At 40.9% G+C, this 19,566-nt stretch overlaps 1 protein-coding gene across 1 annotated transcript in view; it reads left to right on the forward strand.

Moving 5' to 3' along the window:
* The window catches only part of arhgap18 (Rho GTPase activating protein 18), a 51,210-nt gene extending 34,083 nt beyond the window's left edge, over positions 1-17,127 (forward strand). Inside the window, exons 6-18 of the mRNA XM_080452561.1 lie at positions 1,202-1,259; positions 2,480-2,595; positions 5,094-5,165; positions 5,280-5,373; positions 5,932-6,023; positions 6,652-6,729; positions 7,126-7,285; positions 7,772-7,854; positions 9,380-9,586; positions 11,169-11,303; positions 11,515-11,636; positions 12,516-12,571; positions 13,251-17,127. Coding sequence (XP_080308687.1) covers positions 1,202-1,259; positions 2,480-2,595; positions 5,094-5,165; positions 5,280-5,373; positions 5,932-6,023; positions 6,652-6,729; positions 7,126-7,285; positions 7,772-7,854; positions 9,380-9,586; positions 11,169-11,303; positions 11,515-11,636; positions 12,516-12,571; positions 13,251-13,342 — 1,365 coding nt within the window. The 3' untranslated portion in view covers positions 13,343-17,127. The remainder of the gene's footprint in view (positions 1-1,201; positions 1,260-2,479; positions 2,596-5,093; positions 5,166-5,279; positions 5,374-5,931; positions 6,024-6,651; positions 6,730-7,125; positions 7,286-7,771; positions 7,855-9,379; positions 9,587-11,168; positions 11,304-11,514; positions 11,637-12,515; positions 12,572-13,250) is intronic.
* Positions 17,128-19,566: the final 2,439 nt, after the last annotated feature.

The following is a 19,566-nucleotide window of genomic DNA, read 5'->3' on the forward strand; positions in this document are numbered from 1 at the left end:
CTATTGGTTCTGTTCCCCATGGGGGGTTGTTATGTATATATATATCTCCCTGCTCTTAAAGGTTAATGACGGTTGTCTTAATCGTGCTGAGCAGGGAGGAAAATGTAGCAGAGCCTGAACGCCAAAATAAAATATTACATCCACACTTGTATTCTCATTCTATAATATTGGTTCAATCTATTCGTGAGTTATCTGACTGAACTGGGTGTCTTTTAAAAACTTTGTATTGTTGAATAGTTAGTGTAGTACTGTATCTTCTTCTGTCTATGATACAGTTGATATGTAGCACAAATATTGACCACAAATGTGCAGAATGTTATTTTGATAGCATATTGTTTACAGATGCCAGATGCAAGGTTCATTGTTTACCTGGTATGCTAGTTTCTTTGAGGCACTACATTGTTCTCTCTGCACTCTACTCACAGTATGTGGCTATTTACCTTGTTGTTTATTGATTACAGTTCATTCTTACTCTGCTTAAGTTTATCTTGTGCTTGTAAGTCACTCTGGATAAGACCATCTACCAAATGCATAAATTGTAATTTTAAAACGGTTAATATTATTACAAATCCTATAAAATACTCCTTTTAATTTACTGGTTCATCTGTTGTGTCCGGGTAACTCAGTCGGTAGAGCTCTCGCCTTTGGACCACAAGCAAGGTCAAACTCAGCGCATGAGTAGCATGGCTTGGGTGTGGCAAGTCGTGCGGTAAGTACAGGGAGCTGATGGTAGGTGTGGCGCTCCACCTCAGAAATCCATGTCCCGGGGGTCTAGCGCATTATAACAGAGATAGGCTCCCGCGTTCTCGGCTGATACCGACATTACGACAATAAACCAAACTACTGTATTCTCTCTGAGTTACTGTGTAACTGTATGTAATCAGCAGAGTTTCTCACTATGAAAATGAGGTGATAGCACAGTGTAATAAAGGCACTCAGCTGGGTTAACCCATTAAGACCTGAGGCCGATGAGAAAAATGTTTTCTAAAACGCTTTAAATATATATTCAAAGATTTGCACACATTTGCACACGGTGCCACGCTATGAGCTTGTATATCTGCTTTGAATAGCCTAAAGAAATCTAAAAATGACACAGATGCGTTCCCGGTCTTAATGGGTTAAGGGTAGATGTCTGTATGAATGTGTTGAGTGTGTGTGTGTGTGTGTGTGTGTTAATGTGTACATGTGTGTTGTGCTGCAGGTGGAGGAGCCTAACAAAGAGAGAACTGAGAACGGCAAAACAGATGTGAATACAGCTGGTATGACACACACACACACACACACACTCACTCACTCACTCACTCACTCACTCACTCGCCAAGGTTAATTAAAACTACACTAATAACTAAACCTTGCTGAATCGGTATTGTGTGACATGCATACACTGTACATACAAAACTAATACTACTAAATATAATAAAGAATCTGCAGAACATGTTTTTGTCAATATGGTCAAAATTGTCAATACCACAAGCATGAGGAGGTGCATATGATTATCATCTAGACCAGGGGTCTTCAACATTTTTCAGGCCAAGGACCCCTTAGCTGAGAGAGATGAAGGAGGGACCCCCCACTACTTTTTCATAGATGGCTTCATAGACTTGTTTGTAAAAAAAAAAAGAATCCTATCACACAAAGATTTGGCGGCCCCCAGTAGTAACTCTGAGGACCCCCTAGGGTTCCTGGACCCCCTGTTGAAGACCCACTGGTGTGCCATGAGACTAATGCCAGGTGTGTCTTGGGATTATGTAACAACCACACATTGTTATCGCTGTACATAACAGTACAACTATACAAGAAATTATGAATTATCTTTTAAATTAAAATCAGTAGTTTGTGTGCACTTATTTCCCAATACAGAGGCAAATTATATACCCCAAGAAAAACATATTTAACCACTTTCAACCCGACATCCGCGTTTTGTCATTTATTAGATCGTATTTGCGTCATTAGTGTTCTTCTGCATCGGTGCACGTATTTAGAGAAGATAATAAATGCAGATTTATAGAAGGTGAACAATCTATATGGTGGACACTAAAACTTCTCTCTTTCTGTTCCTCTTTCTTTTTAAAACGTTGCTGTTGGGCAGAAACCTCTTATCTCCATATTCTGACCTATTGTGTTTTTTTCCCCGTAAATTAACGCCCTACTTGCTCATACTACAGCGTCACACAAAAGGATCAAAAGTAGCAGATCTTCGCGCCGCGTTTCAAGCTTGTAGATCTGCTACTTTTGTTATTTCTGAATCCTGAAAAGTAATAGTTTAGGACATATGAGGTTCCCACCCGACAGAGACGAAAACCTCTGCACTTTAGCACCTGTAACTGTGTCTCCCTGTATGTCGTTAACGCATGTCTGTGTATGATTTGTCCCACTTCCACTTAAGACATGTGTGTCAGTTACACAACCCCAGAAGGTGGACCCTTGACTTGTGTGTGTGTGTGTGTGTGTGTGTGTGTCTGTGCGTTTGTGTACCTAGAAAAAGAGACGGAGTTGAATGTGGAAGTGTCATTTTCAGAGCAGGCACTCAACTACAGAGATCACCATCAAAGATTAAAACCCGACAGTCCACAATCACCTGATGACAAACTACCGGTGAGACATGCACATTAATTAATAACACACACACACACGTTTGTATTACTATACTTGTAAGGACATCACCTTTTTTGTACAGCGATTTTATGAACGCTTATTTTTAATACATTTTACCATTTTTAACTAAGCCTACAGCCAAAAAAATGCAGATCTACGTTGTGAGCTTATACTGTAGATCAGCAATTTTTCGGTGCATGACCGTGGCACGTAACTAATTATAAAAGATGTTTAACTCTAACCCTAAATCTAACCTCTAAATGTCAATAATCCTAATCTTAAACTCATCCAAAATCTTTTTCTAATTGTAAATCTAACTCCCCAAATCTTTTTCAAGCCCTCAAAATGTCTATTTCTCATATTCTATTAGACTTGATTGGAAATTAAGGACACACACACACACACACACACACACACACCCCCCCCCCCCCCCCGTTCTGGTGTTTGTGTGTGTGCTTGCAAACATAAGCAAAGGCCTTTTTGAAAAGCCGCCTTGTAAACCTTCACCTTGCAGGTGGAGCTCTTGTTTGTGAGGGATAATATAACAGAGTGTTTGAAAATTAGACAATGCATCGATAACTTATTAATTGTCTTGCAGGCTTAGGGTTTATCATTGACAGAGGGCAGTAGACGGAAGCCTGATTTATACTCTGTAGTACGACAGTGTTGCTCGGAAAAAGATAACTGATATACACAGGGATGTGCTGTGGATTTTTTAGCTAGTGGAGCGCTACATCGCCGATTGAAATAACCTCTTTAATATGTAGGCCTATTTATTAACCCATAATTTACTGTATATCAAATTTTATTCTATTTACTTGCATAATGGGGAAACATTTACCTTGCAGTCACCTCTGTAATTGAATTTGTTCATGAATCCATCAGCCACTGTTATCCAACTCTTTTGACTGCTTCAGACAGAACATCTGACACCTACAGGCTACTTAGCAGGTCACATAGTGGAGCATTGATATGCATCCAACCAGGTCGGTCATTCCTGTTCATTCACGCTGTGACACTCGGTGTCGATCGGCAGGTTTCGTTAGCGAGGTGAGAAAACTGCAAATGCATATATGCATGTGCGGGCGTGCATGCAGCTTCAAAGCTAGTGGAGCTGCGCTCCAGTAGGCTCCACCGGCAGCCCACCCCTGGATTTACACTGATAAACGTGTTGTTTGCTCGTTTATCAGCCCTTTTCGGCAACCGGCACCCTCGTGCGATGGAGTATACATTAAGCTTGCGAGAAAGGGGAATCACAACATCATCAAAATGTGGAAATGTACATTCAGACTCAAGAATCAGAATCAACTTCATCGTCACATCACAGGTTTACAGGTGTAAATCTTTATTGTAGTTTCCAGAAACAGAAAAAGGAAGAAAAGAAGAGTGGGGACAAGTGAATTGGGGAATCTTGAAATGCTGTTGTATTTATTTATTCATCAAAAAAACACAACAGAAAGAACGGACCATTTAACTCATTACCTCAGCATAGAGCTTTAACATTGAAGTGAGAGCCCCCTGTAGCAGCTTCTGATTGGTTCGACTTAAATGGCAGATGATCTAATTGGTCAGATCATAGGCCTCTGTATGTAATTGTCTGTAAGGAATGCTTCTGTTAATTTGAGTGTATTTACTGTTCATCAAAATGTTTGTCATCTATCTGGTCAGCTGTCAGCTGACATTTATTAGCATTTATTTTGTACGTAGGAGAAATGCAGCAGTTCATTAGATTGATTCAAAACAAAGAATGTTCACCTGGAATTTGGCATTGGCCTGCGGTATCAAAACAAACCGCTCTCTTTTCACTGTGCTTTCCCCATAATTAGGAAGTGTTTTGGTTCAATTAGTTCAATTATTGAACACATAGTTAGACTTAACGCAAATTGCAGGTATGCGGCAGCAGACCGGCCCCATCTGAAAATGCTTTGTGCCAGGGACCCCCAGAAGAGAAGTTTTGAAGGGAGACTCTAGTGTCTATGATGTTGCTCCAATGCTAATCCTCTAGTGACCTCTGGTGGTTGAAGGTGGTACTCTAGGTGGCCTACAGGTGTGCTTAATTTTATTGTGTTGACTAGAAAAGGGCTGGATTCATTTCACTTAGAATTCAATCAAAACCACGGTTCATTAACTGACAGTAAACATGGTTTACAGTTATCAGTCGCTATTTGATTTGGATTCCATACAAAGCATTCCATACAAAGAAAATAGCCAATCTACAAGCTCTGCTATTTTCGGTTGTTTGTTATTTTAAGATTGAAGAGGTATTTAAAGTATTGTATAAGTACACATTGCGCCCAATTGTTTATGAAACTCTGGTGTGGGTTGGCTCCTTTCATGCTGTTTCACGAATCAGAGATTGGCCTGACAAAACTGTCATGAGATTGTATTTTAGCTTTAATCAATGAGCAAAGCATTTGCAGTGGGTTATTTATAGATTGTACTAAAAGACGTTCTCTCTCTTTCTCTCTCTCTCTCTCTCTCTCTCCATGTCTGTCAAGAACTTTAAGTTGCTCCGGGATAAAACGGGTCAGACCAGAATAGGGGATCTGTCTCCTCTGGATATGAAAAAGGTGAACTGAACATCAAAAAAACAACAACAAACAACAACAACAAAAACATGTTTCCATAAAACCATAGCATTCTTTTTTAAACATATTTCTGTCTTATTTCATGGCATCCGTTAGGTACGCAGACTGGTGCTTGTAGAGATGACGGCTCTGTTTGACACGGCTGGGATCGACTTCAAACCTCACAAAGCCGTCAAAGGCAAAACTAAAGGTACACACACACACACACACACACACACACACACACACACACACACACACACACACACACACACACACACACACACACACACACACACACACACACACACACACACGCAGTCTCTCTAATACCTTACTTTACCTGTGCACACAGTAAATGTTCTCGTTAATGTATGCATTTTTAACTCGGAGTGTGTGCAGTGCAAATGTAACCAAATGAACTCTTTACGGGCAGATCGGTTGAAATGGAGAGTTACGACAGTCCTTAATAATTTATCCCATTAAAACCGGGAAAGCATCTGTGTCATTTTAGATTGTTGTGTTAGTTATTCAAAAATAGCAGATATACAAGCTCACAGCGTGTCACTTAGTGCAGTGCTGCGAGCTTGTACATCTGCTATTTAAAAAAATAAATCTTGAAAGTGTGAGAACTACTGATATGGAAGGCATTCGTAGAATCGGCCTCAGGTCTTAATGGGTTAATATCACCATGATGTGGTTCATGTAGCGAGCATGCTTCATCAAACAGTAGTGTATGAAGCTATGTTGTGTGTGTGTGTGTGTGTAGAGAGTGGTCTGTTTGGCGTTCCACTCGCCACGTTATTGGACCAGGACCAGAGACGGGCTACTGGAACCAAGGTGCCATTCATACTACAGAGAGTGAGTAAACGGGCCAATCACAACCATTCATACATACTGCACTGATTTGAGTACACCAGCCAATCACATCTATTCGTACTGCAGAGAGTGAGTGAACCGGCCAATCACCTCATCCCTCTCGCCGAATACAAGAATGCGACCATCAAAATATTATTATAACATAATCAACATTACAGGAATTGTTTATTCCAGATTATATATCAACATTACGCCAACCGTTTACTCCAGATTGAAGTTGCGATTGAAGTTGCTTTCTGACAGCTTCTCAACGAAGCCCGAAAAACCATTGGAGACATTTTTAGTAAAATACATTTTAAAAGAAAATGGATAAATACAGTATGTTGAGAAATATTGGCGGATTCAATAATTTTCACTATCAGTATTATAAAACAGACCACCTGTCCTACACAGTAAATTGTATCCACATGTTAATGTTGATTTATCCATTTGTTACTCGGAAGTTAACTGAACACTCAGTGATTTGACAGTGTATAGAATGAATTGTGTGACGTTGTGTCTTGTGATGTATGAGTCGGTCAAAGTCACTCACAAAGTCCACTTTAGTGTTTTTTTTTGTAAATCTTTGAATCATCGATCATTCGGCGTCTCTCTGTTTTCCTCTGTCTAGCTGATCAGTCACATAGAGCAGGAGGGCTTAGACACAGAGGGGTTGCTACGGATCCCTGGAGCGTCCACCAGAGTCAAGGTCAGTAACATCTACAACAGTAGCATCTGTGTCGTTTCAGATTTGAGCATTGGCTATTAAAAATAGCGCGGCATCGAGTGCCGCGCTATGAGCTTGTAGATCTGCTATTTTTTGAAAATCTTTCTATATATATATATATATATATATATATATATATATATATATATATATATATATATATATATATATATATATATATATATATATATAAAATATATGTTTTAAAGCAAAAAAAAATTACTCCGATCTGTGCTCTTGGGGAGTCCCTGGAACAACATATTTTGAGATGGTGTGGGGATGGGGGGAGATGGGGGTCCACAGATGCGTTCCAGGATTGAATGCGTTAATAATGTGTTTTCACGTGCGCGCGTTTGTTCTTCTGTCCCCTTATCCCAGTCGGTGTGCCAGGAGCTGGAGTCATCTTTCTACGACGGCCTGTTTGCATGGCAGCAGCTTAAACAGCACGACGCCGCCAGCCTTCTGAAGCTGTTCATCAGAGAGTTGCCTCATTCACTGCTGACTGTGGAATATCTCAACGCCTTCATTGCTGTCAACAGTAAGTAGAGTAAACTATCTGCTGTACTAGTACCAACGTATAAGCGTTTTGAGCTTGTAGATCTGCTTCTTTTTGCATTTTTTTTATTTGAATCCTGGAAAGTAACAGTTTTGGACATATGAGATTTCCACCTGTGCGACACTTTTCTTCTTCTTTTTAAGTGTCTACACACCTACCTGTTAACCTGCCTAGTACCTATCAACCTATACTTATGTCTTCCTACCTGCTTACCTGCCTGTCTACCTATTAACCCTGTTATCAGGGTTTGTAATAAAAGGGTTCTTGGTTTGATAATGTCTTGGTGAACATAACTGTGTTTAGATAATTGATACATTTTAGTGTAATAATTAGTAAGATTTAGGTATGGTTGTGGTGTGGGTAGGGACGAGGAGAGCATTCAAAGGTTTTTTGTTTTTTATTTTTTAACTAAAACTCTTAACAAGTCCTTGTCCTATTTGTTTTGTCTGTGTCTATGTGTGGTCCCAGAATTCCCCACGAAGAAACAACAGCTCCAGGCCTTGAATCTGCTTGTCCTGCTTTTACCAGAGGTCAATCGGAATACTCTGAAGGTACGCACTCACCCACCCTCCGCACATAAGTAAAGGATGTCATTTTATCATTTACTATTTTTATCCCAGTGACATATTTCACAGACACAGAATACTGTTATGAATGCTAATGAAAACCAACTAACCATACATCAAAATGAGGTTATAATTTAAAAACCTTTAATCCTACTGTATACTCTGCAGCAGTCCAGTGGAATGGTTTACCTTCCAACCTTAAGTTGATCAGTTCCTTTTTAAATGTTTTAATTCTCATTAAAAAAGATGATTGGCCAATAATATGACTGATCATTTCGATTTAAGACGGAGAGAATAACATAAAATGTTTCTTGCTTTTGTTTGTATTTAATGTGAAATGACCTATTAGTTGTATAGTTTGTTTTTGTCATTTTCTTTTATGTTTTTGTATTTAGTTTTTTGTCTCTTGTTTTGTATTTGTGTTGTTGCTCCCTTCCCCAAAAGGACCACAATGGAAACAAGCCTTCGGGCTTTCTTGTGTTTTTTTTTATCATTTTGAATTAATTTTCAGTAAAGTGCTCAATCATTCAATCTACAATATCTCTGCTGTCGGGCAGAAACCAGCCATGTCCAAAATATTAACTTTTCAGGAAATGAAAAAAAGACATTTTTAGAACAACACAATACCGTCTGTATAAAGTCACCATACCGACTTTGATGTGTCCTTATATTAACACATTGGGTGCCATAGGTTTATTCAAATATTATACGTTCAGTGCCGGCTATTCTGCCATCCACTTACGTTAATACAGTACGTTTCGTGCTGTAGAAGCCCCGACGCGGAAGTGCATGTAAACAAAGCGTGTGTGCGAGACGGCGGAGGGTCCCGACTAACGCCTGGAACAATAATATTTCTAACGCGATCCTCCATTGCAGAGTGATCGCCGATCGAAAACGGCTCGCTTCCACCACGTTAAAAAGAAATGGAGATATTAAGCTTTTAGTCAAGGAGATAACATTGGAAAGGCCGACAGGAAGGATTTTTGACATGGATCCACATCCGGCCTCTCTTTCTCAAACTCCTTGGATGATCCCAAAGTTTCGTTAGAGCGCCCCACGTGGGCCCTGCGTATAAAAATAAAATTGGGTCAAAAACGGTCCGGACCGTTTTCGGTACTCCTCGTTTGGATTCTCAAAAACGGTCCGGACCATTTTTGGCACCCTATGTGTTAACATCCCTTTACCAAAATACAGCTCGATTTTTTTTCCTTCTGACTTACTCATTCTAATCAATGATGGAAAAAACGACTATCGCCAAAGTTTGAGTTAGTCGTTTTGAGGATCCAATGGAGTTGGGAGGTTTAGTCAGAAGTGCTTTTTAATACCTTTCATTGGTTCAATATTTGTAAAAACCCACACAGAGACGTAAAAGGGTGTTCAATAGCACTGATTTATTTAAAAAATAAAAAAGTAGAAAATGGAGATAGCTGGTTTCTGCCCAACAGCAACGATATGTTGACGCCAGGCTGCATTTTAATCAAAGCTGTGCATTGCTCTTTTCCATGTGCAGGCGCTGGTGGAGTTCGTCGAGCGGGTGATCGACCACCAGGCCCAGAATAAGATGACCCTCAACAATGTCGCTGTTGTCATGGCGCCCAACATCTTCATGTTCAAAGGCTTCCGCTCCAAAGTCACCGAGCAGCAGGAGTTCTCCATGGCGACCAGCACGGCCAACATCGTCAGGCTGCTGATCAGATACCAGAACCTGCTCTGGACGGTGAGGACTCATTTATACGTGGTTACAATTTAGCGGACGCTCTTATACGGAGCGACTTACAAGTGCGAGGTCAGACAGAATAAGCAGACTTAAGCATGATCTCTACTCGACAAACGACAAGGTAAATAGTCAAATAAGTAAAGTCTGATTTCAGATACTGCAACAGGGAGTTTATTCCAGGATCAGGATCAAGGAGAAGAGTCTAGGACACCTCTTCAGACTCCACCTTAGCCCGTAGCACTTGCCCTACGGGCTAAGGTGCCTTAACGACCTTGCAGGCTTATGCAAAGGTTAAAATGTAATTTAGATAGCACGTTATTTATACAGATGCCAGGTTCATTTGTTGACCTGGCATCCTATAGTTTGTATAGTTTCAATGTACAGATCATTTGTTGTATATATTTTTATACTGTTAAGACTGATGATCCTGTTACCTATGATGTTACCTATGATCCCACATTATTTTCTCTATGCATTTGATGTTTTAACCTGTGTTTACCTTGCTTACCGTAAACCGCTTTGCATTAAGACTGTCTACTAAATGCCTAAATAGTAGGACGTGTGGTGCGTCGGCCAAGGTGTTTTAGGGAAGCATTTCTGTGTTAGCTGATCTGAAGTGAGTAGGAAGTGGTGTAGGGTTTTATCATGCCCATGCCTTTGATTTTATGCCAACACCAGTGTTTTGCACTGGGTGAGAGGGCAGCAGTACTGGATGGGTGCGCGCTGTGACGCACGCCAAAAATAGCCGATCTACAAGCCCACAACGTTGTTCATGTTATGAGCTTGTAGATCAGCTATTGATCCTGTGGAGGTGGGCTCGTAGGCTATAGAGCACCGAAGTCCTGACGTGACTAGTTCATCCCCAGGTTTGCGGAAGTAATTTCTCTATGGAGAATAACATTGGGTCATCTTAGAATCGTCTCATATAAGAATTGTGGTCCAAAAATAAACACCGCGTGTCAGCGTTATTGTCAGGGAGGGGGTTCTGTATCGTTTATGATAGTCAGTCACTTATATTTGATACAGTCTGTTTCTGGCGAAAATGTAACTAATTCGGCGGAAGTAACATTAGCGTTTTCTCACCGTCAGTTGATGCTTCATATCCATAAGAGTCAACACGCCGGGGTCATTTGTTTATTTTTGGAACACAGTTCTTATTTGACGCGATATTAAATACGTCTATGGGATTCAGAACGGGGGTGGAAAACTGCGAACCAGGTAGACAAACAAAGGATGTGTAAATGACGTCAGACTTCGGCGGTCTATAGATTTTGTAGCTGTAGTGGAGGTGGTGGTGCTGGTGGTAAAGGAGAATACAATGAAGAAGCTGGTGGCCATCATGGCTAACCCATCCCACACCCAACACAGAAGACAGACAGACTGGATCAGTACTTTGTGTCAGCAACCATAAAGCTATACAATGATGCCAATGGCTGCCCAATCTGTAGCCGTGGTCGAATGACCAATAATAAGACTTGTTCTTCTGACTCTTTTCTCCGCGGACAAATGTGAATAGTACTACTAATAAGAAATGTCCCCTTAAGTACAGTTTGTGTTAAATTTCACTCTCGCTCTCATCTAGATCCCCAAGTTCATTCTGACTCAGGTCAGACAACACAACATGGAGAGTCAGAAGAAGCAGCATAGAGAGAGAGCTGTACGGAAACTACTGAAGAAGATAACCACTGATAAACCAGTAGAGAAACCACTATATGAGGTAACATTTGACATGCATTATATTGTAGGCCTACACTGTAAAATTCTAATGGTCATACAAACATTTTCAGTCGTGAGATTTTCTTTTCTTTAATCCATGTAGTCGCAGTAATACGTACAACACCAAAGTTAAAGGAAACGCATAAACAAATATAGCTACTCTAACAAAACCCTTCTCTCTTTCTCTCCCGCTTTGCTTTTTTTAAATGAAGGAGATTTCCCAGGGGTTCATCCGTGTCCAGGCTCCCCAGTTCAGTAAAGTGTCCATGGCTGTTCAGCTGACTGCTGAGCTGCAGGCCGCTGACGTCCTCGCTCGCTTCATCAGTCAGGACAGGTGCGGGACATACCGGTGTTAATTTTGACAGCAAATTCTGATTTAGTCTTTTGAATAACACACCATTTAGTTTTAGTCCTATTTTAGTCATCTGAAATTGTTTTAGTCTAGTCTTAGTCGACTAAATATCAAAATCTTAGTCAACAAAATGAACACGTCATACGTCAACATTTTTTTGCCCAACCAAGTGGGCAAGTAAAAACCTGTTTACAAGCTCCTTAGTACATTGTGTTCTCATACTTTTTAAATTTCAAGGACCCCCCCCCCCCCCCCCAGTTTGGTATGCATCCGGCCACGGACCCTCATAACTCTGAGAGTGTACAAATGGAACCAAATGGACCCGTACGGGTCCATTTGGTTCCATTTGTACACTCTCAGAGCTACATACATGTAACGGTCCATTTGGTTCCTAACTATCATTTTTGCTGGGGACCCCCTGGAACCCCCTAGTGGACCCCCGGACCCCACTTTGAGAACCTCTGCCTCAGTAAACAGAAAATACATGTTCAGGTTGGTGTATCAAGTGTATCCAATTGGGAGAGAGAATTCATACAGGATAAACAAGTGGAAGTGGTTAATCAAAAAATACATATATCTTTGTGAGGTTCTCTCTCCTGATTGGATAAAATTGGTATCCCAACCTGACCATGTATTTTCTGTTTACTAAAGAGACGGGGAAGACCCCTGTTACTGAACACACTCTCTGTAGCAATGATCACCATCAGAATGCACTCCCACTTATACTGTATATTTCTGACTGAATGACATGTATCACATACATACAGTGTGTTTTTCCACACCATTGGTTTTGTCATATTTGCATAATTTACATTAAAAAGTGTCTGTAAAGCTGTTAATGTGTGTTTCTCTGCCCTTCAGTTCAGTGCTGGTGAAGAGAGAAGAGCTTTGCCTCTTTGAGATCGGTGGAAACATCAGTGAGTGTCGCTTTCCTCTAGTAAACAGCAAACATATTTTTTTTTTTGTAAATCGTCCCATCCTCCAGTAGGATGGGACGATAACTGGTTTTAATCATTTATCGTGATTTAAAAAAAACCGCTCTCAATAGTAGTATCGCAGAGATTTTAATTTATCGTGGAAATTGTCCTCCGTCGTAACCCTGGGATCAATTCGCTTTTGCCGAGCTGCATGTTCGGTACCACTTACACCCAGTGGTGTCAGTTCAGCAAAAGCTAAGGTATGGCAAGGTCAGGGTTGGCAACTCCCAGAGATTAAAATAAGGGACACCTATGTTTTGGGGCGTCAAAACCCCCGAAATGCATAGAAAACTATGCATTATACCTATAACACAATACAAACACAATGGTCTTACTTACACCTGCATGAGGCTACTATTCATGATTTCTTTATTATTATTATAATTTTTTTTAAATCATTTTTTTCCCTCTGGAGCCAAGGTATGGCACCTGCCATACCTTGCCATACCCAATTGACGGTTTTAAAGGGTTAAACCCCAGCATCAGTATTGTGGGGAAAGCTTGCACAGAACATAGTCGATCGGCTATTTTCAGCGAAAGCTTTTCCCCCACGATAACTTTTCTCTCTCTCTCTCTCTCCCTCTCTCTCTCTTCCTCTCCCTCTTGTCTTTTTCCTCAGAGGAGAGATGTCTGGATGAGGAGACGTTCATGAAGGACCTCCTGCAGCTCAACCCGACAGCAGAGTGGGTCATCAAAGTGGTCCAGCGATGATGAGCTCGTCTTCTCTGCTGCCGGACGCCTGCTCACTGCACCCAGGTGCCGTGCTATGTATGGGTGGGCCCTAACCCGGCCTGGGCCCACCCACTTGTACAAACTGACTGACACAACCCTAAATGACTTGGGAGAACATTTTATTTTTTAATTTGTACTTTTTTCTATTATTAAAATTAACATTTCAATATACAATTAAAAACGGGGCGGAAAAGTGTCCCTTTAAAATACATTTTGGTAATGGACCTAAAAGCTGTTTGCCAACCATCATTAAGAGAGAGTGAGAGAGAGGGAGACTTTGTGGACTTCCAAGTAGGTGGAAGTCAAAATAAAACCTGTGTTCACTGTTGACTAATCATACAGTATACTACACGTTTCCCCTAGTATTAATCAATGCAAGTTTTATTTTTAAGTCCGCCTAGTATCTACAAGAAGTCAGATTTTTTTTTTATTGACGCTGTCTTGACGCTGGTGGGAAGAGAACAGAAGAGATGCTGGATTAAAAACAAAAATAAGCGCTTTACAATGTGCTTTACAATGGATGGCAGAGGAAACCATGCAAGGCACACTAAACCTGCCCATCGGGGGGGCAGTGTCTTGCTCAAGGACGCTTCGACAGTGACACAGGCGGAGCCCGGGATCGGAACGTGGAACCTTTCTGATTCCCAAGGGGACGTTTCTAGCGCCTGAGCCACTGCCTAGTTGTGTCAGTCATGCACAGTGATTCAGCCCACCCTCCGCTTTGACGTCCCTCCACTCAAAATGTCAATCCTGGTGCTGCTGCTACACTGACTGCGCACCCGGCTGGACGCAACACTCCACTACGTCATGATTGACAAAATAGTCCTACGGTACTGCGCCTTTCGCCCTGGTTCAGGAAGTCTTTAGACAGTCTCATTTGTAGCTTACAGTCTTCAGCTGAGGCCTCGGTGTATTCCGTCAGTGGTTCTCAAACCTTTTCATGTCAAGGACCCCCACATTTATATGTATTTGGCCGCGGACCCCCCCCCCCCCCCCCCATCTGAAAATGTTTTGTGATGCTATATTAACTACTTTTGCTTGGGGACCCCCTGGAACCCCCTCAATGACCCCTGGGGGTCCCCGGACCCCACTTTGAGAATCACTGGCTTACAGTCTTACAGCCGAGGCCTCTTGTGTATTCGACGTGCTTCAATATGAGTCCCTTCTGGAATCGCTCGGGCAGCACAAAATGTCAAAATGGTGTCTTACTGGGTGTTTAAAAGAAAAGGTGCACTTGTTATGAACCTCTAAATCCTGTTTGTGATATATGTATACTGTATGCATACTATTAATGGTCAAATTATGAAATGCCTCTGATGTGACTTTTCTGCTCTAGTGGAGGACACTGTTCATGTTTATGTCGCAAATGAAGACGGACTGAATGAATGAATGAATCTCGACCCTTTTCTGCATCTGTGGACGGTAACCACAGTATGGCAGTGCTAATAGCTTTCGCAGCAACCAGAGGCGCAAAGGCATTTAGAGTTTGCCACATAGTCGACACATAGTTTTAACCACATGAACCCTAGCGTCCCTATCCTGAGCATTGGCATCATAGTATAGTCGCTCATTCTGTGAAGAGATAAAGTGTGGAGGGAAAAAAGGAGGAGGACTTGAAGGCTGTGTGGATATCTTTGCGCCTGATGGCAATGACTATGAACACAAGTGGAGTAGACATTTATTTTGGGAGTGTTGGCCTTGAGAACCTTGAAGTTTAAAACCAGTAAAGGATCCTGAAAATTAATTTGCGGAACATTCCACAATGAATTTGAAGCCTTATAGAAATACTTTTACTCCAAAAAAAGTGGGTCTTGTCATCACAGGGAGTTACTAAAACACTAAACGGTAAAGACACTTTTCTGCCGAAGCATTAATTAGGACTGAAGCGCAAGTCAAGAAACCAGGACTGATTTGCACCTTTTTATTTATAGAAACGTTTAAGGATCAAAATTATATGATAAAAAAAAAACACTGCCAGAGGAGAGTTGTGCAATTCAACCAAAGATAACTTGGTAGAGGAGTCCTCTGTTTGACCCTGTCAGACCACTAGTTTTCAAAGTGGGCGGGGGGTGAAAGAAAAAAATTATAATTAAAAAATATATACAGTACATGTTTAATTTCAATTCAATTAATAGGATTATTGTGCCAGTTGAACAACTTTACACCTGGTGTCCCTATCATCATTTTTTCAGGATGCATAAATATTGTATTAAGTTGGAGCCGGCAAAGGATGGAATGATTCCGTGCTAACCAGCTCTTAATGTTTTAGTCGGTTCATGTACATGTAAATGCAGCATTTCACACCATTTAAACGCGTTCAAATAGCCCATACCATAATGTGAACAACTGCATAACCACTATATTCACAAGATGTCTTGTTTGGCTCCTGTGAAATCTCATAACGGAATATACATTTCTTCTACATCTTTTATTTTTTTAAGTCTTGCAAAGTCTTGGCAGCCATTTTGCAAGCTTGCACAGAATATGTGGAGTAATTGCACTTACGATTTATGTGTTATAGTCTGTACTCTCTGAAACATTATGTACGATGACACGTGACTGAAGGGTCTTAATTGGTAAATAAGCTTTAAAAGTGTTTGTACTGTACATCCAAAGTTTTCCTTTTTTTTTAAATATTGATGTGTATACAGCAGGGGTCTTCAACGTTTTCAGGCCAAGGACCCCCTAGCTGAGAGAGGGATGAAGCAGGGACCCCCCACTAAATACTGTGTAAAATGATGTTGCAGATTACGCTTTTTTTCATACATTTCATAGATGATTGGATTCATGTTAATTTGTATTTTAAGATAGTTAACCTTTAAATCCTCAATGTTTAGTCAACTTGACCGTTGGCTCTGTACTTGGTCTGCTCTTTTTCCCTCTACACCGACTCTCAGAAAATAGCCGATCTAGAAGCTCTCAACGCCTCGCGCTGCGAGGCGTTGTGAGCTTGTAGATATGCTATTTTCAGCTAATGGTCCCCGCGACACACAAAGATTTGGCGGACCCCCTGTAGTAACTCTGAGGGACCCCTAGGGGTCCCAGACCCCCTGTTGAAGACCCCTGGCATACAGTATATACCGACCAAAGGTTTTCTTTACGTAGCAGCTGAGGATGTTTCTGTTAATCATTTTTTATCTCTGCGTCACCGAAACAGGAATCGGACAAAAAGATGTGATAGATTATTATAGATGATCAGATATCGTTGCTGTCGGGCAGAATCTCCATATTTTTTCGTAAATGAATACCCTACTTGATCATACTACAGCGTCGCACAATAGTAGCAAGTAGATCTGCTACTTTTTGCTACTTTTGAATTTTAATCCTGAAAAGTTAACAGTCTTGGACACATAATGAGAGTTTCCACCCGACAGACGATGATTTGTACCATAAATGCATCACGTTCAATCACATCTTCTATTCCTGTGGAGGCTTATGGACTTACACCACTGGAACCCTTAGCGTCCTCATTCTGGACCAAAACATTCTGGGCGAAAATAGACGATCTACAAGGTACGAGCTTTGTAGATCGGCTAGTTTCAGCCAGGATATTTGGTGTCGCGAAAACAGGAGGATGCCTATTATAGAGCTCTTTGTTTTTTCTTTTTGCTGACTCTTGTCACTCATTGCTATGTACTGTATTGTCATGACTGTGAATAAGTTCCCCCCCCCCCCCCAAAAAAAATATCTTTGCCTGCCCTTATTACTGCTTATGAAATGACCACTAGAACTGCCTGTAAATAAACATGGGATTATTGAATATCCGAATCCATGTACTGCAACTTTATTACTGTGTACACTATATGTAATGCCATTTATTACTGTAAGCTGCAATTGTGAGGCTATCGAGTTAATGGTCTGGCCGCGAAAATGGCCGAATCTACAAGCTTGCAACACGTCGCATTGGAGAGGCATTGCATGCGCCCCTTGTTCCTTAATGCTTAGGAACACACATTAGAAATGTTTCGAGTACCCTACTCTGTGTGTGTGTGTGTGTGTGTGGTACTGTTGGACTGGACATAGACTGGCTTCTAGCCTCCAAGTACTCTGATAACGCTTACTGAACAGTTATTGCCCATATCTAATTTAACTCATTAAGACCTGAGACCGATTCTACAAATGCCTTCTAAATCAGTAGTTCTCACACTTTCTGGATTTTTAAAAAAATGTCCAAAAATAGCAGATGTACAAGCTCGTAGCGCTGTGAGCTTGTAGATCTGCTATTGTTGAATAGCCAAGGAAAACATTTAAAATGTAAGTCAGCCAGAGCATGGACTCTCTCTGACCGTACAGGGTAGTGCAGTGGCTTTCAAAGTTGGCACTGCAACCACCAGGGGGAGCCAGGGGGACCAATTTGAGAGGAGAGGAAAAATAAATGATTTAAAAAAAGAATGAACTTTAAATACATAGGATTATTGTTTTAGTTTTATTTAACCACTTTCAATATGGTGTCATTGTCAAGAAATGTAAAAACTAAAGAAAAAAAAGCATCTTATCTATCTATCTAATCTATCTTATCTATATCCATGACATGTTGTCCATCGATGTTAGTAATTGGACTCGCATGGGGTTGGAATCTTGACAAATGATTGTCCTCACACGTAGTTCACCCCAAAATTGTTATTTTTTGTTAGTTCACCCGAAAACATGAGGCCTTGAATACATCACCTTTTTTGTTTTTGTCGCATTCCTAAGCCAATAATTTGATGACCGGCGGAGTGAGTCTCCAGTATGGGACTCATTTGACCCTCTCAAGGACCCCTGGGGGTCCCCGGACCCCACTTTGCGAACCACTGCCATAGAGTTCCGAAGTCCTGACGTCACTCCGACTACCCCTGGGGTCACGGAAGGTATTTTTCTTCAAAGGGTGTTCAGGTTCCAATTTTGTCTGCTAATTTCTTCGTGTCACCACTTCCAGTTGCACTTGTTTATCCTGTATCGTATCCTGTATGAGTTCTCTATCCTGATTGGATAAAATTGATATCCCGACTTGAAAATGCATCGTCTGTTTACTAAAGAGCTGGAGAGACAGGGAGACCCCTGTTACTGAACAAACTATAGCAATGATTACTGTCATAATATAGACCTATTTAACACTTATTTTAACAAAAGAATCTCACTTACCCTACCACTTAATCTTTTTTTTAAATGTATGCGCTAGTCTTGACTTTTCCATATCAGATCTTTCTGATTCAGGTGACATAATTGAACTAGGTTGCATGTAAGTCTATATATGAACAAAACTAAAATGTAGCCTACTGCCTTTATCATTTGTTGGTACAGGAGAGTGATAGGGACCGATATGAAAGCATTCACATACTGAGGGTTAATCTAAAGTTCCAAAGTCCGGTGAATGTTTGGACTTGATTGGCTAATCAGAAACTGCTCTGTTGCTGTGTGGCCTACTATTACGTTCTAAGTATTGATTGATTGACTATTTGGATTCAGGGGGAAAAAACAGCTTCTCATCGCAACATGAGACCAAAAATCCAAATGATGACACTTTAAACTAAAGCATTACTTAAAACACTTACTTCCAAAGTGATCCTCAGAAGTAAGGTTGTAAGTAAGTAGCTTGGTCAGTAAACCAACCGTTTGAGGAATGTAGCCTATATCAGGGGTCTTCAACTGGGGGTCCGGGACCCCTAGAGGGTCCTCAGGGATACTACTACAGGCGCCGCCAAATCTAAGTGTGATATACTTTATTTTTGTATTAACCACTTGAACCCTCGCATCCCTATTCTGGGGGGAACATTAGCCGAAAGTAGGCGATCTACAAGCACACAACGCGTCGGTTGTAGATCGGCTATTTTTGAGTATTGGTGTACAGCGAAAAAAAGAGCGGACCAAGTACCGAGCCAAAAGTTGAGTTTACAAAGTATTGAGGGTTTAAGTGAAAACACACATTTAACATGAATCCAAAATTGTAGTGGGGGTCCCTGCTTCATCTCTCTCTCAGCTAAGGGGTCCTTGGCCTGAAAAAAGACCCCTAGCCTTAGTGTACTTGTTGTGTCTTGTGTTTGATTACTATATATAACTTAGTACTTGTTTATTATTTTAGGTGTGAACCTTGTTGTACAATGCGGCCCCTGGCTCTCACACTTATTTCTGTGTCTTTTAATAATAATACCTTTTTGTATTGTTTTTATTGTGCGAATAAATAAAACAAAACTAAAACTAGACTATTCTATAAGATAGTTGCT

Source organism: Gymnoscopelus braueri (assembly GCF_963280865.1).
Source record: "Gymnoscopelus braueri genome assembly, chromosome: 16".
In the NCBI taxonomy this organism is placed as follows: domain Eukaryota; kingdom Metazoa; phylum Chordata; class Actinopteri; order Myctophiformes; family Myctophidae; genus Gymnoscopelus; species Gymnoscopelus braueri.